We start from the raw sequence: 25,962 nt of genomic DNA, 5'->3' as shown, positions 1-25,962 counted from the left end.
TAGATCTTCCTGCTTCATTACTCTTTATTGTGCTTCTTTACCTGCAAATCTCAGTGTAATATTAGAGACTAAACTCGTGCTCTGGTCTGAAACTTGGGGAGCTGATTCATGCTAATTCCAATCTTGGAGCTGGAGACATGGTATTTCCATAATGTAATTGCTATGACTCTGTGCTAGTTGAAGCTAGTATGCATTAGCTTTAGTCTTTCAAGAATATAAATGGATGGTGGGCCTTCAAACCATAAAATTGACCATATTGAAATCAGCAGTGTAAATATTTGAATTATTGTTTATGCCTGGTTTTGGAGATGTGTCAACTTTCTTGGGCTGGTAGATGTAAAAATGCAAAAAGAAAAAAGCTACAGCCTGATCAAAATGCTGCTAAAGTCTCATAAAATATTTCCTTTTTATTTGGGATGATATGCATTTAGGTTATTCTCATGGAAAATCTCAGTCAAGACAGTCAGTGAAATAGTCAAATTTATTTATGTTTGTGATTTTCAACTATAAAGGTATCTGTTAGTTTCAACAATGTTTGAAAAAATTTGATTGGTTCAACCCTTCTAGACTCCCTCAAAGATCAAGTATTGTTTGTTATATTTTACATATATTATATATTATAGTTTTCTGAAAGATAGTGGAGATTATCAGAAGTGTGTATTTATACATGAATTAATCCCAAACAGATTTAAAATCAGCTCATACATGAAAGCTGTGAGCAAATATGATATATATATATGGTGTGTGTATATATATATATAATTTTTTTTCAGGTTCTTTCCTACAAAAAATTAATGTAAAAAAAGAGATAATACTTCTACAAATGACATGATCTTTATTCCAAACTGATATACATAAGGGCATTTTCTACTTTGGAGGATGACCACAATAATTTAAACAATAGCACACCTTTATTAATGCTTGCTTATCAAGGGATGGTGTTTTCTCAGGCATGCTTTTTAAATACACCATTCTGTAAGAAAGTTTCCTGAAGTTAACTTTATAGGTGTGATTTAAGTTACCCCTACCATTTTTTTCCTTACTTATTTTCATCTGGAAAGTAGTGAATTATATACCCCTGTCAAACAAATAAACGTTTAGCTCATTCCTAGAAAACCATTCTTAATCCAGAGGGAAGCAATTGGCTTCTTAATGATACTGTTTCTTGGTTTTTTTGTATTTTGCAAGTTTTTAAATAGAACTTAGAAACTGTGGTTAAATAATTAGAGATTTAAGTACTAATCTGAAAACTTTATCCTTTAAGTCATGAAACAAGAAAATCACACAGTGAATGTGTTTTCTCACTTACAGCCCTTGCTCTAGTCTTGCCATATGTTCCTGCCTTGCAGGTGTAGTAGTAAAATCTGTTTTCCATGCAAAACTTGTGTTTCTTCACTTTATATGTCTGGTATATGAAAGCAGGCATGGACTTTAAAGCATTTACTAAACAATCTGTATTATATTATATTCTCAAGTAATTAGACTTCTCTGTATCTGCCAACTATAGGAAATTTTCAATTCATTTTGGCAGATTTTATCTTTTTTAAGGTAAAATAGTTTGTGCTTCAACTTCAGTCTTTGCTAAATGCAGCTGAAACAAATAATTTGAAATTCTTTCTTTTAAGTTATTACATTGTTTTAACTTGAAAGCACTTCCTGACTTCTGTTACTGTGGCCTCTGCTTAAAGGAAAAAAAGTTACAAGAAATCTGCATCACACCACTATGATATAATCTAGCAATTGTTCATGCATTAAGCAAGGCAAGCAGTAGGAGAAAGAAAGTTTTACACTGCTGTTTTAAAGAAATATAGATCCTTTTGGATTAATATTGACTGAAAATTTTATAGAAGTACAATTTCTGCTGTCCTGTATGAGTGCTGTAGTACAGCTGTGACAGATAATAGATCACGTTCCATGGCAGTACAAAGAAGATGCTCTATTTATGATTATGAGTCTGTAAAAGACAAAGCCAGCATGCCTGTTGAAACTTGGCTATGATAAATCCTTGAGCAAAGAGACCTTTTTTCCTCTACCTTTATTTTATATAAAGCAATTAATTCACTTCAAGTTTGAGACTGTTTCTGAGTAGCTTTAATTTTTTTTTATTTTTTTTAAACTTTGTTAATTTAAATTTAAGCCCTGAGATTTAATTTTGAATTATCTTGATTTTTGTGCATTTGTTGGGTTGGATTTTTTTTATGGTCTAGGAAGTACATTCGTTTTGAGTTGGAAAGGATAATTTTGAACATTGTTAATGACGGTGAATTTTGAGGTACTTTGTGGAATTTATTTAAAGCTCTTTTGCACACAGCTGGACAGACTGTCCCAAGAGCTTGTGTTGGTTTTGGCTGGGATAGAGTTAATTTTCTTCATGGTATCTGGTGTGGGCTATGTTTTGTATTTGTTTTTGAAACAGTGTTGATAACAGGGCCATGTTTTTGTTCTTGCTGAGCAGGGCTCGCACAGAGCCAAGGCCTTTTGGCTTCTCACACCATCCCACCAGTGAGTGGGCTGAGGGAGAATGAAACTGGGAGGTGACACAGCTGGGACAGCTGCCCCCAACTGGCCCAAATGATATTCCAGACCATATGACATCATCCTCAGTTTATAAGTCTGGGCGAAGAAAGAAGAAGAGGAGGAAAGTTCAGAGTTAAAGCACGTGGATTCCCTTCCATCATTACCATGATGGAGCCTGGCTTTCCTGGAGGAGGCTGAACACCTGCCTGGCCTTGAGAAGTGGTGAATGAATTCCTTGTTTATCTTTGCTTGCCCGTGTGGCTTTTGCTTTCCCTATTAAACTATCTCTATCTCAATCCATGAGTTTTATTTTACCCTTCTGATTTTGCCTCTTCTGTCCCACTGAGTGGGACTACTACCAGCTTCTTGAGGTGCCTCTCCTTTGGCAGCACTGAGTTTGTAGGCAGACTTACTGGCAATTGTCCAGACACCAAGCATAGTCCTTTCAATCTAGTGTTAGAGGATATGCACGGGGAAGCCTTTGCTTTCTATTGTAGCTGAGCTTGCTGCCACAAAACTTGAATATCTCACGCTGTTTTGCAATAACAGGATAGATGACCAAAATAGCTGTTGGAAGAGAACTCTGCATATCTTTAAAATCATAGGATCTCTTAGTTTGAAAGGGACTTTCTGAAGTCATCTCATCCAATATCTTGCTCAGGTTTGATAAAACCAGATTGCTTGGAGATATCTTACAATTTAGTGCATTGTTGTGGGGCAGCATAAGCTTTTAGACGCCACAGTCCTTACAAAGCTGTGTGGAGTTTGGGGTTCTTTTTCTTCTACCTGTGAGTTGGTGCTAGTGTGCAGCATGCAGCTGTTTGTCAAGGGGTTTGTGTGCTGAGAACACCTCCTTTCTCTTAACTAGCTTTTTTCAGGGAAGGAGGAGGAGTCTAGTTTTGTCTGCATCAGTTTGTTTTTCGCACCACTTGATCTGTGAATATGGGGAGGAGCGATGGGGATGAGTGAAGGAGAAGAGTACAGGCAAGGCAGTGGCATCCACAGGACTTCACCCCAGTTTCCTAGAACCTGAGTGGAATACAGTCCCCAATGATGTTTGTGGAGGCAGAACTGGCTGCCAGAATTTCCCAAACAAAATCATTGTTAACTTGGCTTAATTATAATCTGTGTTCTTTCAAATGCAGCAAGTCGACTTTCAAGGAGGTCTAAATACAAGCTAAATTACAAAGCAGTGTAATTAGTATTGGAAAAGTAACAAGAAAATCTTTCAGCTCATGGTAATTCTTCAGGGCTTTGAAAGTTGTTTAGTATCTTGGTTTTAGAATAAGCTCTGCAACTTCTAAGATAAATCATCTCTCCAAACTGGAGTTCAGAACGCAAAAGTGTTGTTTAAAAGTTTTCTAGTATGTATCTAAATGTACAGGCGTACATTTTGTAACTCTTACAATTCTGTCCCCTAAATGCATGTTTGCTCCTCTTGCTGTGCATGTTAGAAGTGAGTTTCTTCCACCAGTGACTTTGACTGTGTAGCTTTAATTTTACAACAGGTTAAGCTTTTTAAGATATAGGTAGCTCTTCTGTCTGGAGCAGTGATGTATTCTGTGAGTTTTGGATGCTTTACCATTCATTGTTCTGGCAATACTCTGCCCTTTCAAGAATGTCTTAGGGTGTCATTTTGTGACACCTCAAGGATGTGAGTTACACAAATAACCCAGAGTTAAAGATGTCCTTGTCATGGTTTACATCTTGCATATTGCTGTCAGGTGTCAAAAGTGTTGTCATAAGCTGCAAGTAGTCCTCCTCTTTTTTTTCCTTAAAAACACAACAAAGAAAGGAACAAAAACAAACAAACCAACAAAACCCAACAAAACAAAGCAAAAAACCCCAAACAAACAAAACACAAAAATCCCCCACAAAAACAAAGCAAAAAAAAAAAAAATCCACCAAAAAAACTGCAAACCAGCTTTGAGTTAGGAAAGAAATTAAAAATGCAGAAATGTAGATGTATTGTTATCCTCCCATACTGTCAAATACTCATTTGTGGCCTCAGGAGGTGTTCATTGGTCTAAAAAATATCAAAGTGGGTGCATTTCAAATATGTGTCCTTGGTAGAAAGGCAGTAACTGTGGTAGATTAATGTGCCTTTCAGGGTAAGGGTCTTGAAGTGCTTAAATTTATTCTGTTAAAACTTGCTGTTGTAAAATAAACACAGATACAGATGTACGTATCTTGAAGTACAAGGTTGAGGGATATATAGGGGAGGACCTGGATATTTGCTGTAGGAGAAAGCTCTTAATGTCATGTGTTGAGCTCAAGTAATTTAATCACTTGCAAAATTACTCAATCCAAAAGACATGTGAAATATCTTGAACCTCTTCACTGCCCACTATTTTTTATACCAGGGGTCTTTTGAAACTGTTGGAAGCACTCTATCAGAGTGTTTGGGTGGAAAGCTCTGATAATTTACAGTCCTCCTTGTCAAAATACAGGAAAATCACTCCCTAAATATTTGTCTTTTTTGGTTTTTCTAGTTTTTAAGTTGACAAATTAGCTGCAAACCCCCTTAAACTGTGAACATGTCCTCTTCTTTTCAGGTGAGAGCTATGTGTGTGCATCCAATGAACCATACCGCAAAGTTGATTACACCAAGAATGTCAACCCGAACTGGTGTGTGAATATACGGACTGGGTCCAGTCGGTCCTTGACGTCCTTGACATCCACGAGGAGTGAAGTGAAAGAGAGCAAAGATTTCATTAAACCCAAATTGGTGACTGTTATTAGGAGTGGGGTAAAGCCACGGAAAGCTGTGAGGATTCTGCTGAACAAGAAGACTGCTCACTCCTTCGAACAGGTCTTGAATGACATCACTGAAGCCATTAAGTTAGACTCGGGTGTAGTCAAGAGACTTTGTACACTGGATGGGAAGCAGGTAGGAGAATAAACTGATGTGGCCATCTAATAATCTGAGATGCTCAGTTTTCATTAGTTCAGTTCTCATTACTGTGCGTGCTTTCATCTGCTTCTGAATAATGACAGTAAAAAAAATCAACTTTTAAAAGCTTTATTAAAATATTAATACACACAACAAAATTAGAATTGTATATAGTGTAAAATAAGTGGATCTTTACATTCAAGTAAAACAAATTATTTTTATGCCAACCTTTTTGCATTGCTCAAAAATGTGACTGTTTATTGAGTAATACAATTTATTTGAAACATTTGAACTTGTTAAGATATCTATGTGTTTTCAGACTATCACATAGTGGCTGAGTGGTATAAGAAAAATATCAATGTCTCCTTCCATTGCACTTCCACAGATTGCGGTTTCCAGAGGTGGTAACTGACATGAGCTGAGGTCAAGAATTGTATCTGAAATGAATCATTCTGGGAGGGTGGTCACATCTTCGCAACTTGCTTTTTTTTGCCTTTAGTTTTATGTCTGCAAAAACAAAGCTAGGGTTAATGAAGTGGTAGGCCTGTATTCTTGCACAGAAATAAAAGGAGTGGCTCACAGGATGTTTAAAGTGTCAGGAACACACTTGGTGTTGATCAGTCACATTAATGACTCAGCCCTTCATAGAACAGGACTTTGATACCTGATACTTTTATTTGACACTGCTGTGGAGCTCTGACAGAATTTTGACTTCAGTAATAGAGCGACACAGGCACAGAGAAGATCACACTGGTGTCAGGTACCCAGACTCTTGTACTGTTATACACCTGCATATCTATACATCTGCATGAAGTAATTGTAAAAGTTTCAGTTGTGTTCAGAGATGTGGGCATTTTTATTTTCAATATTTTTATGATGTTTAATGCCAAAAAACCATTTTTTTTGTGGTGCAAGCTTCTAGCAAATGCATTGCAGAACAAGTGCACATAGATTGTCTCAGTATGAGCTCTGTCTCTGGTTATATTCTGTGTGCATGGATGCACTTCTTGTAAGCAAATATGTGAAAAGAACAACCTCTGTGTTTTGATGGAAGTGTAGCAAGGCAAAGGCATCACTGAAACTCTTGATTGTCAGTGTTTGGTGGCAGCACAATGATGTGCTCTTTAGTTCTTCTAATAGGTTTGATTTTAAATGAGATTTGTTAATGCTGCATCTTAACAGAGAATCCTTCCTAGGAACATCCAAACAATGTTTGTCATGTTTAATTTAATTCACAATAAAATAGCTTTGAGGGTATTTATTATGCAGTAATGAGTCTCTTCTGCCCGTGAAGTGTTCTGACACTGTCTCAAAATTTTGGTATTCTCAAGCCAGCAGGGAGTCAGTAAGGGAAACTGCAAAAGCTAGGATTGTCAGTTCACCTTCACCTCTTCTTGCATTGTTAAAACAGCAGAAACCCACTGATCTGCATTGGTATGGAAAATGCAGTAGTGCATCAGGGATCAATAAAAGTAGTTAGCATTAAATATCGCATACATTGCTTGCATGTTGCCATCACCCATGGTGGATGATGACTGTCTTCAGTCCGTGGTGAGGATGACCAATTATTGGTAATGTTCCAGAATAGGATTATTTTTTTTTCTGCAGGACCTCCTCCTCCCCCTCTGTGGTAAAGGCAGTCAGTGAATTTGGACTGCAGCTGTAGGAGTGTTCTCAGGCGGGATTGAGAAATCCCTAATTCTGACTGTGAACAGTTTATGGAGCTCTGCTGCATGCAGCTGCCTCTCTGTGTAAACTGTTCCAGCAGCAACAGGGTGTAAATGTGGAGACCTCCCTTCCATTGGGAAGACAGGCCTTGTGCTTTTCCAAAGACTTTGGGAAGGAGCCTTTGTTGCACAACCACAGTGTAACTGTGGTTTAAGAGCTTGTGAGATGGAGTGCCCCAAAGAGAAGACCTATGACTTCAAACACCCTGACAAATAAATAAAAGCCTTCTACTGCTTACCTAGGAGGATCGAGGGTTCTTGTTTTATTTTTTGTTTCTTTCTCTTTCCCCAAAGTGAAGGGCTGAGCCCAGTTTGAGGCAGTAGGGATTTTTAAAAATTTGTTTGTTCACTGCCGGTATATGTAGAGGTTGGTGCCAAAGGGCGTTTTGGGGTTTGGCATATAAAGAGTTGCTTTGCTGCCAACTACCAATTGGTGGAAATTTCTGAGCCTATTTTCTCTAATGTAGTAATTGCTTATTCTTCTAAATCTGCTAGGGAGGCAGATCTTTTATGTTCGTTGTGGTGTTGGCACAGCTTGAAAGGCAACCATTAAAAAAAAGGCATTTTGTAAATGGCTATGTTCCTATAAATGTAGCCCTTGTGTTTCTCATGGTTCTAATTTTTTTTTCCTTGCTCCTTCATATTTTTATCTCTGTGGAAATACTTTTTTTTTTTCTTTTCCCCCTGAGTGAATAGGCTTAGGTTGTATTTTCTGTTTAATATGAAAATGGTTGTGAAATTCTGATGATTAAAACATGCATGTATAAAATTTGTATCCTTTGATTAGGGAATGCATTGTTCTGTTAACTTGTGTTGTGATTTTTTTATTCCAGTAGAACCATTTAATGTGTAGGAAGAAGTGGTGATAAAACCAGTGATCTTTCTGACCAGTAGAAGAGAGAGGATGTTTTCAAAAGAGTTTTTATTTGCTCTTCTGACTTCATTAATTTTGGGTGTTGCAAAATCTTGATGATAATAGTAAAACAGAGAATAACACCTGAGTTGGATATTTTCCTTGGTTGTTCTGTGTGAAAATAGACAAGTATCTGGTTTTTAATTGTAAGATTTTGTAATGTTTGCAAGGTTTCTTTTTATCTTCAGTTTCAAAATGAATGCTGCAACTTAACATGTTAGTGCTTTGTAGCCTGAAGTACAGATCTATTTTTGAACTATTTTGATGCTGGGCTTAATTCTAACTTTTAAGCTATCAAGCAACCAACTTTTTTTTAACCTCCCAAGATTGTTGAGAAGATTTTTAAGTGAGGAAAAATATTTCTGTAAAAGTAACTAGGCTTTAACTTCGCGGTGCAGGCTTCTGCTGTTCCAGTCTTTGTGCCTCTGACACTGGGGTTTGCCTAATATATTTGCTTGACCAAACTGTTTTCCTTACTTGGCTGCATTTTCCTGGAATCTGTCACTATCCTACTGTGAAGCAAGGACTGTCAGACTGAAACTTCTCCAGTTGGGAAGTTAACCCTTTGTTATCTCTGAAGAGAATGGAGGGTTTCTTTCTTGCTAAACAAGCTTTGAGCTTCAGTCATTGTGAATTGTGGGGCGGCAACTGTGTAGTAAGTTGTAGGGAGAGATTCTCTGTGAGAAGCTCACAAAAAAACATGCACAACTCTGAGGCTTGTGTTATTTGACACACAAAAGAAAACTAAATCTTCACACTTTTTAAGCCTGCGGTGTGTTGCAGTTTCATGGATTAATGTCCATAACAGGATTGAAAACGTGGATGAGACACCTTTTCTATACTCTGTTGTCAAAACAGTGAGAATGCACCAAAAATTAGCCTTATCTAGGAGGTCTGTTTTCATGGGTATGCTGGGGGCTATCTCTGGAACCAAAAGTTCTCCAATTTTCTGTTAATGAAGTTTTTTATTAAGTGATCAATAAAAGTCAATTGGTAACTGAAGAAAACAGTTACTACATGTGGATGGATTTATCGCTCATTGTGCTCTCCTCTCAGTGATTTTTTTAATCTCTAGTGACAGAGTTGAAAACTCTTAGTAGAGAAGGTAGCTTTTGAAAACTGAATTTTGTATTTGCTTTGCTATTAACATACCCATCAGAGGGCAGAAACCAAAATAAGGGATGAGCAGGAGAGATTTTGTTTATTAGTGTAGCAGATTTTCCCAATATTCTTGGTAGGCTTTTGTCATTCAGATCTCAAAAATTTCTATTAATACAGTATTTTTGCTACAATCTTAATCTCAGTGGAGATCTTACTGTTTAGTACTGAGAGAAGTTTTAGAACATACGAATTTTATTTTTCTTAGTTTTTCTGTTTTGTTGGCGAAGTCCTACTTGTAAGAGATGATTTTTTTAAAAAATAATTTTATTGCAGTTAAGTACTTTTTTGCAAATATTTCCCTTTAGTTCAATTCTCTCCTACCAAAGGAGGATGTTCCTTAGCCAGGCTCTAGACATGTACTTTTTGTGGTTTTGTTATTTAATTGTGCTGTTACATCACTGATATCTCATTTCAGGCTAAGAAACCACTGTAATAGAAACTTGCTTCAATGTCAACAGGCATGCTTTCTAGTTGAAAGCTACCAAAGTAAATCAAGTTTTTATCTTGCATCTCAGACTCTAACCTAATACAGACACTGTACAAATGTATTGGGAATGGCACAGGTTTGAATTTTTGCTACAAGCAATTTTGCATGAAAAGAAATCTCCAGCTTTTTCTTTTTCCAGTTCTAGTTCTGCTGAAATTTAAAATACCATTTTAAGCTGAAATGTTGCATAAGTCTGCAAATATGAGGGGAAGAAATCCTTAAGCCCTCACATAGTCGCAACTCTTTATAAGGCTTATATATTGTTGCTGTGGAATGTCAGTGGCAGCTGCAGAGAGTGATTCTCTGCATTGCAGATCCCGCAGAAGAAATTTGTGGGCAAGGAGTCTTTCCTCAGCTAACTTCAAGATTTTGAATAGTAATGATAGTCCCTGAATTCATCCTAAAGACTGAGGGTCACAAGTGGTAGAGTCAACTTATAGAAAGGGATTTACAATTTGCCAAGCTGCAGCAGAGTGATTGGGGATTTGACACTGTGGATTTGATTGCCAATAGAACTATGCAAAGAGGAGATATGTTGGATAGAAAGGCTTTTCAGAATTCATGGTTCATATCTACATGAAAAAGCACATGAATCTGCCTATTTTGTGGGAAATTGCACAAGTGGTAGTTACATACATTGTGGGACAGAGGGGGAGACAGTGTTTACAATTACGAAAGTTCAGTAAGGGTGTGTGCAGACAGTATGAGAGAATGGGAACAGGACAAACAGAGACCTCTTGATGCAGGAGTGGGATAGCACTGCAATGTAAGAGTGAGGTATCAGCTGGAAAGAGGCATTTATATTGCTGTTTGGGAGTTTATTTGTTTGAAGTTTTTGTAGCTGACATGAGTTTGCAAATTATTAATGTGTGAGAAATAGTAAAACGTTTTGTGGAAATGAACGCAGAAAGTATATTTAGGTTGTCTTTAAAGAAAAAGAATGGAACTTCTGAAAGAGAGATCTTCCAAAAGAATAGGAACTAAGTGACCTGTGAAGTTAAATCAGAAAATATACACACAGTACAGCGGAGGAAAACTCATACTAGATGTCAAGAGTCATCCTTCTCATTCACTGGATCAACTTGAGACAAAACCAGCATGGAAGAGGTAAAGATTACTTTCAGGGCATAGGGAAACCCTGAAACAGTATAGAGGAGTCCTGCATGAGTCTAATGATCTTATAGCTGATATTCATTAGATGAGATGCTGGTCCCTAAGGTTGAGTTAAATAAACTTAACTCTCAGACAGGGCAAAAAACTCATGGAGCAGTACTATGCGTCACTTTGAGTAAATATGTAGCAGTGGAATACCTGTACCACCTGGAAGTCGAAAAATTGTAGTTTGGTAAAAAGTCACATTTGGTACGGTCACTTTTATGTGTGTTACAGACCAGAAGGACACTGACAGCACCTGTCTTTTCAGGGAATCTGCTGGTTTGGGTTGAGCTCTGACCACATGATGCTGCAATTGAGAGCATGAGGTGGGGTTTTGGGAGGGTTTCGGGGCTTTTTTGTTGTTTGTTGGGGGTTTTTTTAACCATACGTAGTTATGAATCAATGACTTGACTGGGAAGAGAGACAAGGGGAAGAAAACAATAGTGGCTACTTCTTTGTATCTAAAATAAGTTTTTTTTTCCTGCTGTCTTTTCTCACCAGTCAGCTAGGGAAGCATGGTCCAGAAAAAATGCACTACTTACGGAATGCACAGTTGGAATATTGCTGTTCCCAGTGGTTGATGACTCACTGCCAAACCAGAATTTCATATTGAGTAGGGGTCAATGAATGTGTGTCCATGCAAGTATCTGGAAATGACCTGGAAGATGGAATGGAGGATATGATTAGTAAATACAGATGAGCTACAGGAAAGCTGGACAAAAGAAGATTAGAATCTTGACAAACTGCAGAAAGAGCTTAGAAAGCAGGTTGAGTAATCTTACACTCACTGGTTATTAACAATGCAGATAGAAAATGACAAGTGTTCTGGCTGAAGTGGCAAAGGATCACAGCTGAAGATGTGAAGATGAATTCATGGTGTCACTGGTTGTGCACAGGAAGGGAAAGCCAACATCCATGTGGAAGTTAAGGTCAATCATCTTGTTTCTGATGTGTGTGTCGGGTGCCCATTTTGCTCTGTCCTATTCAATGCAATGATGCCAGCTAGAACAGCTTTATTATGGAAATCCAGAAAGGAGTAAAAAAGATGTGAGGAAACATGTTCTATGAGGAAAGATTAAAGGAAATGGGAGACCTGAGATTAGAGAAAGATAATCAACAAGTTTTTTAGGGGGATGAACAAAAAAAAAAAAACCTAGCAGCAAAAGAAAATTACTTCTGTGTCTTCCCTATGTATAGAAAAAGATGTAATAGGCTTACAGACAAGATCAGATCCTGTGGAACTTGATGGTAGATAGTCACTGTAAAAATAAGAAAATAAGAAAAAGAGGTGATTTTTTAAATTACTATTTTCAGCAGATAACTGGAGTCCAGCAGTCTCTAAGGTTTCTGGAAACTGATTTGGTTTGACTGTTTTCAGTAACTAAAGGTGATCTACCACTTTGAAGGCGCTGTTAAGCTGGAGATAAAATTTAGAATGTCTGTTAATATTGAAGTGTGCATGTGTACACACCTGCAACCCACAGAATTCAAACAGCAGAGGTTACAGTTAAAGTAAAATTTACCTAATGCTAGCAAACCTCTTCTAATGTTTGATGGGAAATGGGATTTAAGGGAAGTTAGACTTGTGCGGGAGGCTGGAATTGTTTCAGCAAGCAGCTCTGGACAGATGCCTCTGTCTAGTCAGTGTGGGATACAAACCTTGCAAGTCTTACTGAAAACAAAAGAATTAAAGTGGCTGTAATCTTCAGGAAGTCTGTATGGCAGGAAATTAATTCATCCACGGACACCACTACACGGTATTTTTGGTCAGACTTCCAGTTGGTGTTCTCAGAGCTGGGGGCCAGGGCTGTTTATTGCTACAAGGAAGGAGGAAGCAGCACACTTGAGCAGAGGAGATCATTTTGGCCACTGCTCATGGGCATAGAAATATTCCCATCTCTAGTTATTTGTGGAAGGAAGTGTTTGTCTGAAACCAACCTGAAATTAACCCTGCCCTGTCAGAGTTGCAGCAATTTGAAAAATACTCTAAATACGAAAATACAGAAGTCTTTTCTGTACATATTCATCATGGAACACTTTCCAAAGCATTTTCATTACATGCAGTGGTGCAAAGTACACAGGTAGATAATGTGGGGTTTATGGTCTAGCCTCGAGAGTATTTATAATTTTATCACAGTTGCCAGAGGATCACATTACCAGTGCAATTATAATTTTAAGAAAAAAAAAAAAAGGAAAATTGTAAGGATTTTGTTTCAAAGCAGCAAAATTGTGATGCTGAAGGTGCTGCAGAAAAAGGATTAAAAAAGAAAGAGAGCCTTGAATGTCTAGGGAGTCGTCTCAAAAGAGTGTGTTAAACTTGAAGTGAACAATAATGCTGAGGAAGCTCTTCAGCTTTGTTGCATATGCAAAAAATAAAGGTCATGCCATGTGAAACAGCCACAGTCTAGCACTGGAAAACATGGCTCTGTGGAACAAAGGTCTTTAGAATTTGTCACAGTGGGGGAGCCCCCGTGTCCTATTCTTGCTTTCTGGAGATCAATAACCTAGAATACAGTACAGATAGAATAGAGAACGTATCTCTTTCCTTCCCACAGGGATGCACAGTTCTGGGGCTCTGGTGTAACATTACTGGGAATGTGATGGCTGGTGTCCACTGGGTGTGAATTTAATCTTTTTCAGTGAGATGCAGTTTAGAGATGTGATCAGTAATACCCATTGCCATCAGACTTGCAGCTTGGTGAAGTGTGATGTTAAAATAATAGATTATTTCTAAAAGTGAACATAAAATCAAAACCTGGTGTGAAGTCAGCACTTTTAAATTACAGTGTGGCAACTGAAAAATTTGCTGATATTTTAGCAAACAGCAAGCATGTGTGTCCTGCTAAAAGTGACATCCGACTTGCTGAAGTCTTTGTGGATCTATAGAGAAGATAAATCCTACTGGAATTTCAATTTTTGTCTGCACACACCAAGAGCTGACAGCACTTAATAAAAGTGACATGCTGCACAGTGTGGGAAACAATCACTGCAGAAGTAGTGGTGTCACCAGCAGTAGCGTTGTATCTTTGTTGATGTATGATTACAATAATTTTAGTGATGGGTTACAGAAATGGCGTGTGGAGCTCTTGGAATAAAAGAGCGGTATGCAGTCATTGTCTGCCATCTGCCATGCTAAAGATTGGGTCACATGACTTGGAAACTAAACCTTGGGAATTTGTTATGTCCCGCTGAGCCTGCCCATTAACAGATAATTAGTCTGGTAAAAATCTTTTGAATTTATTCTGCAGCTGTCATATGCCAGATTAGGATTTGTGTCACAGGTTCCTCATTACTTTGAGATCTTGGAATTCTTTTTCCTGTAATCAAATTACTCTGTTCCTTCATCAAACAGTTCTTACATTATAACATTTTAACATGCAAATTTTCTTTAAGAATCTTGCTGCATCTTACAGTGTAAAGCTAGTGTATGAAAGGGTTTTGAGGCTGAATTTTCTCCGTTCCTGTTCATAATGGAGTATGTAGCAGAATTTCTAGTTTTAGGATTTGGTCTTCAGGTTGTCAGGTTGATGGATCTGTAGCTGCTTCTTGGTTGTTGTAATCACCTAGTGTCTCTTAAGTTTACTGAAGCATGACTGAAATCCTCAAATACGAACTTTTATATTTGTACCAGTTGCTAAGAAAAATTATGTTCTGTTCCATATTAAATAAATGGCAGGAAACATGAAACAGTTTGTTGGAGAGAGGAAAGGAATATTTGTCTTTAATGTTTAAAATATTGCTCACTGATTAATTTGCAGTGAACCTTTAAACAGAGAAACCTGAAGACTCAGATGGAAAAGCAATATTAAAGTAATAGCAGCACAAGTCAGCTACTAAAAGCAAAGAGCTTCCCAGCAATTAAAAGGAACAGTGACCCTGTTTATGGCTTGCAGATTGAAAGCTTTGCATAGGAGGGAGTGATAACTCAGTGTTTACAGTGTAGGCAGTAAAAGTCAGTGTTCTTGTAGCACTTGTTCACTGAGCCAACAATCTTTTTTTTTTTTCTGTTGTGCAAATATACAATCTATGCCATGTTCTTAAATATTTATTTTGTTTCTATTTATTTGGTACTTTATTTACTCATACGTGGTGCAGGATGTCTCTGTATTTATGAAAATCTTCTTGAAGAAACCAAAGCATTTCAGAAGAAAGCAAGAAAGGATAAAATACAACTTGTAAGCTAAATGGGAAGTTGGATTTTTGGCTAGTAGATTTGGCTTTTCTTGGCTTTCCCCATCTTATCTCTTGCTTTCACCTTGCCTTGTACTTAGGGACTTTTAAATTAATGGAAAATAGGCCAGTTAGCTAAAAGAAAAACAAAACAAAAACAAACAAAAAAAAAAAAACCAAAAAAAAAAAAAAAAAAAAACAAAAACAAAAAAAAGGATGGTTATGCCACAAGGAGTACCAGGAGACCCAGAATCGTCTTTGTAAGTGGTTTCTGAAGGTGCCATTTCCTTGCATGTTGAAATCTGCTGTTTCTCTTTTAAAGATATCAAGGGTCTGGTTGTTTTAACCACAATAAAATTATGAAGAGAAGATCAACCATGAGATAAGCATCCTTCCTGTGTTTTGCAAGGGACCCAATAATGCAGACACTTAGAATATGCCCATGTGGCTGTACAGGCAGATGTCTGGAGAAGTCTTGGAAGTTGGAAAGTGTTTTGGTTTAATTTGCAAAGAGAACCCGCTGGTGTCCTGAACATCTGACTGAAAAAATGCCCCCATCCCTGCAAACAATTATTCTGGCCGGTTCCCTTTGTGGCTGATATTTTTTGCCTTGAAGGGAAAAGTATTCCTTGCACTTCCCTGGACATGGGGGGGTTAAGCAGGGAAATCTGTCTGCAGATACCCATGCAAGGTTTGTTCCATAATTTTTTTCACACTAATCTGTTGTATTAGAGCATGTTTTTAATATTTGTTTAATATATACTTGTAAAATTTAGAATATATTACTTTATATTTTTGCTTAAAGGAAAAATGCAGTAAAATGGATATTCTAAGCTTGTAAAATCTAAGGGAACAAGGAACAAATTATGAAATCTCTTTTGCAAAGCTCTGTATTTTTTCCTCCTTCACTTTCATACGCAAACAACACAATTTTATGGAGTTTTAGTATCAGAGTGGTGTTGTTACCTGCAGCTCTCGAAGTCTGTCACCTCCTTAAGAGCACAGTTCTAGTTCAAGCACTAATCTTCCTTTACCTGGTAGGGATTTGCTTCTGCTTTTGGACTGACGTAGGTAATCGGATGTGTGAAAACCTCGTCATTGTCTTCTGTCACAAATCATCAAGAAGCCCAGGAGAGAAGTTTCAGTACAAGGTGCAAAGGTGTTTTCTGAGAAGTTTTTAGGGACTGAGAGGCCTTTGAATACTCTTGGAACTAGTAATTATTTTACAGATTTTCTTGGGTTTGGCACATGAATACATTTTGATTTCTTACAGAACACTTTACATATTATTTTTTCCGATCTTCTACTTCTCAAACATGTGATTTTAAAAAAATGTATTTGTGATATACTTATTTCAATAACTTCTTTTTCTTCCTATCTGTATGTCACTGAATATTCAAATTTTAGAACAGTACTAAAGTTAGTGGGGAAATGAAAATGTTTGATATTGCTTCTTACGGACAGAAATTTGTCTGCAATTTCCAAAGTAATTCTCATGGCTTGCTCACATATTTTGACAATAATTAGTAGGAGATGAAAGTTTCTATTCCTTGAGCTTCTGTTCTGGAACTTCATTTTTTTATTTTAATTTAAGGTCTGCATAACAAAGTATGAATGACACCACACCTACTGTAATGAACATGAAAAGGACTTGGCAGATATTTTGTTTCAGTACAAATCAAAAATGCATTGACTGGAAATTATCAGAAGTAGTGAGAGACTATGTACCTCTAAAAATGATTGGTAGTTTAGCACCTTATATTATTTTTATCTGAGGCTTTCTGAAGCCTCTGTCACAGTCCTTTGTAAGAAGTAAGATTTACATGGAGCTTTTGGATATAAACACCCAGCAAAAGTTATTAAGTGTGGGGGAAGGGCATGCCTGAAAACTCAGCCTGATTGATGTTTAAGCAAAAAGCACATCAAGTTTTAAAGCTATTAAAATATGATTAGTCACATGGAGTTTGTAAGGCCAGATCACAACACTTAAACCTCCTTTCTTTATCTCTTGGAAGGTGGATGCAAGCCCAGAAGTTTCTAAACAGCTATTTGAAATTGAAAACTTCAGTTTATGCATATTGCTTGAATAAGGACTTTTAACCAAGCAATAAAATCAGCTTTCACTGCATTAGCTCTGTCAGCAGGGTCTTCACTTGGTGGCTGGCAGTGGAGGGCATTGTTTCTTTACCAAGAGCCTCCCTGAGGAGAGGAAATGGAATAGTTCTTGGTACCATCCTATGGCGAATGCTGCTGTCATGTAGAAAATAGTTTGTACATACTCTTCTGGTTACACAAGATAAGTTATAAAAAGTCAACTGGTAAACAAAGATAAATTAGATGTAAACCTGCTATGGCTGTTCTCCAGTGGTTGGACACAAATGCACCATGCACACTGAGGTATGTTCTTCTGGACTATGGAAAAGCTGTGAGAAAGATCTCTGGGTATTCCTTCTGAATATGAATCCTGAGTCTTTCGCCCTTCTCAAGTTTTCAGCTTGTATCTGAGAGTACTTCCAAATATTTTCATGTGCTTTTGGGATTTGTTTTCTTCTTCATCTGTGGCTGAGTTTATTGGTGAAATTCTCTTGGACTCACATGTGCGTCAGAGGCAAAATACTCCTATCTTCTGGTTTGTTTGGCTGATAGTTGAAAATAGAGCTATATTTTATGTGGAATCTTATCCTTTTTCCAAAATTTTTCCAAAATTGTAGTACCTTTGTTTCTTCCTTCTCTTCAAAGCCAATGAAAATTTATACAGATTCCTGGCAATGTATTGTGAAAATTATCATTGCTCTGAACAAAAATTATTTGCTGCTGTAAATGTTGGGGAAGGATTGAGAGAAAAACTGACATTTCCCATGCAGACCCCATTGTGAATCCATGTTAGCAGACTGATAGAATTACAACACTTTCTCATTTCATGATAGAAAAAAGGATTAAATGAAGTTCAAAACTAGGGAGTGAACTAAAAAAATATTTTCAGGTGTGACATGAGGAATGAATATTAATATTTCTTTTGTAAATTGACTGTTAGGGATGAGTCTGAAGTTAGAGGCTGTTTTTGAACTCATTTATTTCTCAGTGCTTTATATATTCATATATAATTAGTCTCAAAATGTTTTAGATGATTCATGTTCCTTCATACCATGAGTCATTTTCAGTCTGACTAGCACACTCAAAAAATGTTATTTTTAGCTAAGGATTAGATATTTTGTATAACTTTGTAATTTTGTGTAGAATGTTTGTGTAAACTGTCCCTAGATGACAGGGAACAACTTAAAACTTTGTCTTATTCTATAGAGTTATTCTTTAAAATTATCATTTGCTATGATAGAGAGTGCAGGCTTTCCGTGAAATGGAATATTAGCAAAGGAACTCTTATTCTAATAGTGTATCACCAGGTTTCAGTGAGAAAAGTAGCATTCTTTACCATGCATCCATCTGTATACATACCTATATGTATGTATGCTTGGTTTGTATTTTGTAAAATACATAAAATTGTTTTCAGAATTTGTATCCTCAAGACAACAGTTTTTTTTAATAAAAAGTATATTTGAAACCAATTGTTCACTTCTAATATTCTGTTAGACTGTATTCTTTGGTTAAATCTGGCTGACAGCTCTTAGAATTTGATGTATTAGCTTATTCTTTAGATTTGTGAACTTATGAACATTTACAGTTATTTTAAAAATTAAATTCTCAGGTCAGAATTAGGGTTCTGAGAAAGTAATTTTCAAAAAATACCTGCATGTTTTCACTAGTGCATGGATATACATGGAGCAGTTGACAAGCTCTTCATTTGCAAAACAGTGATAATAAAATTGCTGGTTGCAAATTACTTACTGTGCATCATCTTTTTTGCAGAAACTTGATATCTGCTTTCCTCTAATTTAGTGACCCTTTTCCATCACCTCTCTGATGGGATTTGATTTGCATTTGTCTTGCTTGCTTTGCTTCCACTATTGCAGCATTATTATGTCATTATTGCAGTATTAAGATAGCCTTGGAAATCCCCCAGGTGATTTCAGTCTGAATATGACAGGCGTTTTTATACCCCCTTTCCCTCTTTTTCCCTTGCTATCTGTGCTACTGCTGTGTGCTAGGCAAGGTATTTAAATGAATGTACCTCTGGGCAAGGTGTTAGTTGTGCATATGAGTTGAGGGATAAACTTTACGTGCTTCAACACTCTTTGCCATCTTTTCAACTTAAAAGGATTGAGTGTCCACAGCTGTTTCTTTTCGTTTCTTTTCGTTTCTTTTCGTTTCTTTTCGTTTCTTTTCTTTTCTTTTCTTTTCTTTTCTTTTCTTTTCTTTTCTTTTCGTTTCCTTTCCTTTCCTTTCCTTTCCTTTCCTTTCCTTTCCTTTCCTTTCCTTTCCTCTTTCCATTTTTTTCCGTCTTCCTGCGTCTTCCTGCGTCTTCCTGCGTCTTCCTGCGTCTTCCTGCGTCTTCCTGCGTCTTCCTGCGTCTTCCTGCGTCTTCCTGCGTCTTCCTGCGTCTTCCTGCGTCTTCCTGCGTCTTCCTGCGTCTTCCTGCGTCTTCCTGCGTCTTCCTGCGTCTTCCTGCGTCTTCCTGCGTCTTCCTGCGTCTTCCTGCGTCTTCCTGCGTCTTCCTGCGTCTTCCTGCGTCTTCCTTCGTCTTCCTTCGTCTTCCTTCGTCTTCCTTCGTCTTCCTTCGTCTTCCTTCGTCTTCCTTCGTCTTCCTTCGTCTTCCTTCGTCTTCCTTCGTCTTCCTTCGTCTTCCTTCGTCTTCCTTCGTCTTCCTTCGTCTTCCTTCGTCTTCCTTCGTCTTCCTTCGTCTTCCTTCGTCTTCCTTCGTCTTCCTTCGTCTTCCTTCGTCTTCCTTCGTCTTCCTTCGTCTTCCTTCGTCTTCCTTCGTCTTCCTTCGTCTTCCTTCGTCTTCCTTCGTCTTCCTTCGTCTTCCTTCGTCTTCCTTCGTCTTCCTTCCTTTTTTTTTTTTTATTTGGTGTAGATTCTTTTTGGTTTTCCTGCTGATAATATACAGTTTATACTGAAAGGTAAGTGCAACATTTAACAAATTCTAAAATTGCATCAGTGTACCCATAACTGCATGTTCTCTATAGGATAATAAGTATGGCATGACTTTATTCAGAGCTTTTGATAAATAATTCTCACTGGTAATTTTCACTTATGTTTTCCCCTCTCTCTCTTGCAATCTTTCCTCCAATGTGGAATGAATTGTAGTAAAAATTATATTTTGTAAGCTAGTGGTATTAATATGTTGTTTGGGATTTCCTTTGTTGTTGCAGCAAAGTATAGAGTAATTTTAAAATATTTTAATGGCAAATCTGTTGGAAAGCGCCTGGGAACTTTTGGCTGTGTCTGTAGTAAAAGTTATTTAATACATTGTATTGAAAGAGTAAGTAGTCTTGCAACTTGGTGAAAAATATTTCTTGCGTTTCAGTTGATGAAATATTGATGCTTCTGACCAGTCATGTTAGGTAATTATAATCTCACTCCACAGAAAGGTAATTCTGTCAAATGAATATTTTTTTCTAATTGAACTCAGTTCAGTGAATTAAAAATTTAAAAAAAAAAAAAAAAAAACAAAAAAACTTTTTTCCTTCAGGTCAATTTGTCCCAAGCTTGATGGTAGTAAGGGATGAGCAATTGTTCTTCCCTGGAATGGTGGAGATTGGAGGGACCATCAAGGAGTAAATGAAATGCACTTTTGCAGTGTTTCTTTAAAAGAATGTCACCAGACAGTTTTAGAAAAAACTGATGCAGCACCTGCCACTTCATGTGGCAGACAATAAATCCCCGTAGTGGATATTTGCACTCATTTATATAAGGAGTTTACAATGACACAATAAATAGGGCCTTTACTTCAGTCTACTTAACTGAAGTAAAAGTCTTATTTTATAATATTTTATTCTTAAAATATCAATAAAATTTGCTAATTTTGAGAAAACAAGTCACTATTTACTGGGAAATCTGAGTTGGCAGAGGATGGCAATAACTTCTAAAGTGCATGACCGAAAGGGTGGCACAGTTAAAGACTGAGGGTAGATACATTTGCATATAGCCTACAAGGCATATAAAAATTAATATTATTTATTTTTCAACTTCTATACTTGTTAAAAAGCATAGAATACCTTCTCATTTAAAAAATGTTTTAATCATGTGCTCCTGCCATCTTTAATGTGAGCTTGGAGGGAGGTGAAACGTGCATGTTTGAAATAGTGCTATTTTCATAATTGTTAATACTCTTAAATTTTTCTGCTTTTCTATTCTTGTTGAGTCTTACTGCTTTTTGCTTCCCTGCACAGACTTATCACAGTAGTAACTTGCTGAGGCACAGGGCAATACTTGAACATTCCTGGGGGCTGTGTGTAAACTTAAATTTGAGTTGACAGCACTTAATTAAACATGAAGCATATGATGAGTAACTGTGTGTAGGGGGAGATTGCGCTTCTGTTGTGGGTTGTTTTGGAAGTGGTTTTTATTTTTTAAGCCTGCTGGTTTTAGAGTTATCCTAAGTATTACAAATAAGTCAACCAAATCAGAGAAGAGAATCTTCCCAGGAGGACTAAGAACTTTGAATGAACTTTATTTTTGTACTACAGGCACTTCATGCTGTATCTTTTACAGCACTCTCCAGACGCTCTCAGGAATATCCATACAGATAAATACTGAGTTGAGAAAACTCAGCACGAGTCCGGAGAATCTGTTGCTCACTTACAGCTCTGAGCTGTTGTGTTTTGTTTGATCTAGATCTTAGATGCAATAAAGGAATTATAAAAATTAGTTTTAGACTTTAATGCAGCTCTGCAGAAAGCTGCGTTCAGTCCTTCCATGATGCTTGAGTTCCTCTGTGTTTATTAATATTCCTTCCTCTTTTTAAAGCACCATTATCTGGCTGTCATCTATTGAATGTAAACATTTGTGTAAAAATTACAGAAGTTGGGTTTTTTGGGTGTTTTTTTGACTGGTAAACAAAGAGTTTTGTAACAAAAAATACTGTTACAGCCTTCTTTCCACAAAAGAAAAGCCCGGCAGGGGAACATCTATGGAATACTTAGAAGCAGGATGAGCCATAGATTCCTGGAGGTGCAGTTAACTTTTCCATATGGTGTTCTAAGCAGCAGTTTCAACATGGTGTTCACAGAAAACAGATGGTTTCCAAAAACTAATTAGGAATGGAAAAGTAGTTGCTGATAATTTAAAATTCCCTTCTTGGGGGTCTGTATCTCCACTAGAAGTATTTTTTTAGGGAGGCTCAGGAAAAGGGGGAAAAATATTCCATTGTTTCAGTATATGATTTCTAGAAAACCTTTTAGCATTATGCCCGTATTTTGGGAATAAATGAGCCACATTGCTTATTATGCCTCAGACTTTCCACTTGCAACTGGATTGAAAAAGACTATTGTTAATTTCAAATAGATGATTTGTAGCAATAGAAATTATTTCTCTAATCAGTTTTTTTGAGGCAGCTACTAAGTCAGGTCGTTGTTTGGGGAAGGCTTTGCGAGTCAGGCAGGTGTCTGCCAGCACACCTCAAGGCACTGCACAGAGTGCTCTGTAATGCCAGTCCTTTTTAATAAATCACTGGAGAAAATGTCACAGTAAAATAAATCAAATAACTGTGGTTGGATGTGCTGAATACAGACCAAAAATCAAGACCCTCCCACAGAGTGAATCTGCCAAAAGTAGCTGGGCTTGGGTTCTAATTTTGAACAGTGAACCAGTTGATCACTGACAGGGCCCCAAGGAGGTCTGCTTGGCACACACACTGAAACTCTGCCCAGAGTTAGTAAAAACAACATATGTCCCCAGAAGCTGCTTAGGAAGCTCTTTAAGCACTGGGGAATATCTGCAAAAGCCTTAGACCTTGAGAGTAGAAATAAGGACATCAATAACCTCAATAATGAAGGACTAGTCACTACAACTATTACTCCAGCTTTAGCAATAGTGACTAAATGGATTAAGGCTAATACTGCTGTAAACAAGTGTAAGAATGGTTAAATTCTAACTAAGATTCCAGTGTGGACAGAAATTCTCCTGATTTGTTAGGAGAAGAACTTGTAAGAGCAGGCAGTGCAAAGGGAATCTTTTAGTATAACTGGTTCAAGAGTGATATTCTGACACCCTTAACAACCTCTTTTAGCCTTTTATGGTCTATATTATCTCAAGGCTGGTGATATTCCAGCATTTGAAGAGAATGTCAGAAATCACGTCTAAGGAAGCATTTTCTGCTTTTGGAGAATATGATTCTTGTGGTTTAAAGAGAAATAGAGTGACAAGAATTCAGGTGTTTCTGACACACAGTACCTACAAAATCTTAGTAAAATGTTTTGGTTTTTTTTTTCTTTTAATCAGCTTCTTCAGGATCAGACAACTAACTTTGTATTAAGCCATATGTGTAATGGAAGTTAGCAGGAAGGAAAATAAAGAGAGACAAATCCCTGTAGGTGCTTAAATTATGATGCTTCTCCAGACATTGTGTACTTTATGCAGCTGAAACCAATGAAATCTTGACCTGACTGCAGAAACAGGAGTTTAGTTTGGTGCCATGGTGCCATGTTGTTGTATTTGTGGTCAGAAGTGTGTGACAAGGACAACCTGTGCAGTGTTTGCTTCAAAGCAAATACTTTTTTTTTTTTTTTTCAAAGTTGTGAGCAGATTCAGTACCTGCTGCTGATGTGCTACTGAACAGAAGCTGGTGCTGCTGCTGGCTGCATGGATTTGTGTTCTTGAGCTATCAAGAGGCTGCCCATATTCCTTTTATTGTGCTGTTGCAAGCAGACTCTGGTGCACAATGTGCCTTTCTCTGCCATTGAAAACCCAGGTGCAGGCTGTGGAAGGGGCTGTGCTGCAGACCTCTCTTCTGCATGGAGTGTTCTTATTGCGGAATAAAATTTAAAACTATTTAAATACCCCTTTAGGCGCTTTATGTCATGATCTTATGTGTGCTTAGTCTTGGTGAGGACACTGCTTTTTAGGAAAATGAGGAAGGACTTTGGAAGTTTTTTTTGGTGTTTTGCAAATTAATCCTGATGATGGTAATGAAAAAACCCTGTAATCCAAACATTCTCAAGTTACTTGCATGGATATTTCCATCAGCTGCAATCATAGGTGCATTTTGATCCATTGAACATGCTGATACCATTCTCTTTAAATTGCAGTATGCAGCAAAAGCATCGGTGCTGCAGCTTGGATTTGGGCACACTGAACTCGACCTTGATTAATTCCATTTGTTGAGAGCTGTGATGGAAACAGAATTAAAGCTACCAGAGAACATTGTAGCTACAGTAGCTTCTAATTCTGTGCAAAATAACAATGCAGTTCACTTGCTGAGGCTGCATTTGCTGTTCTTAAGTGCCACAGACCAGCTTAGTACACACACACACAAGGAGCACCCTCTGTATCATTGGAGATGATCTCCTGTCACTAGCTGTGCAATATTGCAGTCCTCATCTGTTCCCAGTTTTGTTATAAACTGAAATATAGTTTGCATTTTTATCTATATTTGCAGTTTAAGTAATGTGTCTAAAAATCCTCTTTCATCAAAATTGAAAACAGATTTGATAGATACATAAAGATGTTAAAGATAACTAGTTAAACAGAAAAAACTCCATACAATAGTGAAGCAGTGGCACAAAACTATTTCATAACTACTCTTGCTGATATGGCAATGTAACTTTTTTCTCATCAATCACATGAATAATTTTTCCTTCCACTTCCATAGCCTGGTCTTAGTTTTTAGCTTGAAGCAGATGGGGTTTTCCTTGTGTTTTTTTTTATTTAGCCAGAAATAGGTGATCACTGATTTTTAGGCTAGCTAGCTTTGCACACGATATGATCCTACTGCTGCGTCTGCTGGTTTTCTGTCTGTGAAAAAAATATAATCAATGCAGTGAAAATAATGAGGTCTGGTACATGGGGTGTTTAGCATCCTGCAGACAAAGTATGATGAAATGCTTCATGAACTGGTGATTTAACAAGAAAAAATCCCCTGAAATTAACAAAAGTACCCCACTTCACATTTATTACTGTATTTAAATGCCTTTCACTAATGTATTGATGCTTCTAAAATCCTTTTTAGATAGAGGAAAAAGGGTTAATTGACAAAGCAGTCCTCAAACAAAAAATTTAGTGAACTCTGGCTTTATTATTGGAAAAGCAGAAACTTGGGAGACTGTCAGTTTAGCAGTAGTTATCTTGAATAGAATTTTGGAAAAAAATAGCTTTTGCCAAACCACTGAAAAGGTTTGGTCAGCCAGAATCTCAGTATTGTACAAACTCAGACTTTGCATTGGGCCTCCCATTATGAGTCAAAAGAGGTTTGTATTACAAGGAATAAATGTATAATTCTGTGTAAATATGAGGAATATTTGCTCTTCAATGAGCACTAGGAGTTGGAAGAATGCATGGATTCAAGTACTGCCAGATACAAGTGGAAGAAAAATTCTTTAAGGATGCCAGCATTGCTTTCTGAGCAGAGCCTTCACTGTTACTGATGTTATGGTTTTATGTTTGTGTTTGCTCCAATCTATGCTTCATAGTTCAATGTCTTGAAGGAGGAAGCCTGGAATATATTTTTAAAGTTTCTTATTTAAAAAAAGAAAAAATAATAAAGGTTTTGAAATGGATCTTCAGTAACAATCTATGAAGTCTTGTTCCTGGTCTCTGAAAATTTATTTCCAGATAGAATTCATGATTTCTGAGCTAATAATTTCAAAAAGAAATCAACTTCTTCATGCATTTCAAAAGCACCTCTGATGTGATTGATGCAGAGGTCCATAACACATGGTGATGCTACCCAGATGCTTCCAGTGTTCAGCAGCATTTCTCATGTTCTGGCTCAGCAGTAACAGTCATCCTGACTACTTTAGAGGCTTTTAATATTTAGCAGCCTATTGCTGAATTATGGCCCTCTAAGCATCTTTACCTTCTGATCTACTCACCCTTCAACTAAAGA

The 25,962-nt window shown here is 37.2% G+C and overlaps 1 protein-coding gene across 1 annotated transcript in view; it reads left to right on the top strand.

Annotated features, from left to right (window-relative positions):
* DCLK2 (doublecortin like kinase 2) overlaps nt 1-25,962 on the top strand; it is an 81,614-nt gene that overhangs the window by 8,346 nt on the left and 47,306 nt on the right. The window contains exon 2 of the mRNA XM_041479892.1: nt 5,073-5,407. Coding sequence (XP_041335826.1) covers nt 5,073-5,407 — 335 coding nt within the window. The remainder of the gene's footprint in view (nt 1-5,072; nt 5,408-25,962) is intronic.

The sequence above is a fragment of the Pyrgilauda ruficollis genome, unplaced genomic scaffold (genome assembly GCF_017590135.1).
Source record: "Pyrgilauda ruficollis isolate IOZ18807 unplaced genomic scaffold, ASM1759013v1 scaffold114, whole genome shotgun sequence".
Lineage (NCBI taxonomy): Eukaryota > Metazoa > Chordata > Aves > Passeriformes > Passeridae > Pyrgilauda > Pyrgilauda ruficollis.
This window is presented reverse-complemented; position numbering and strand designations above follow the sequence as displayed.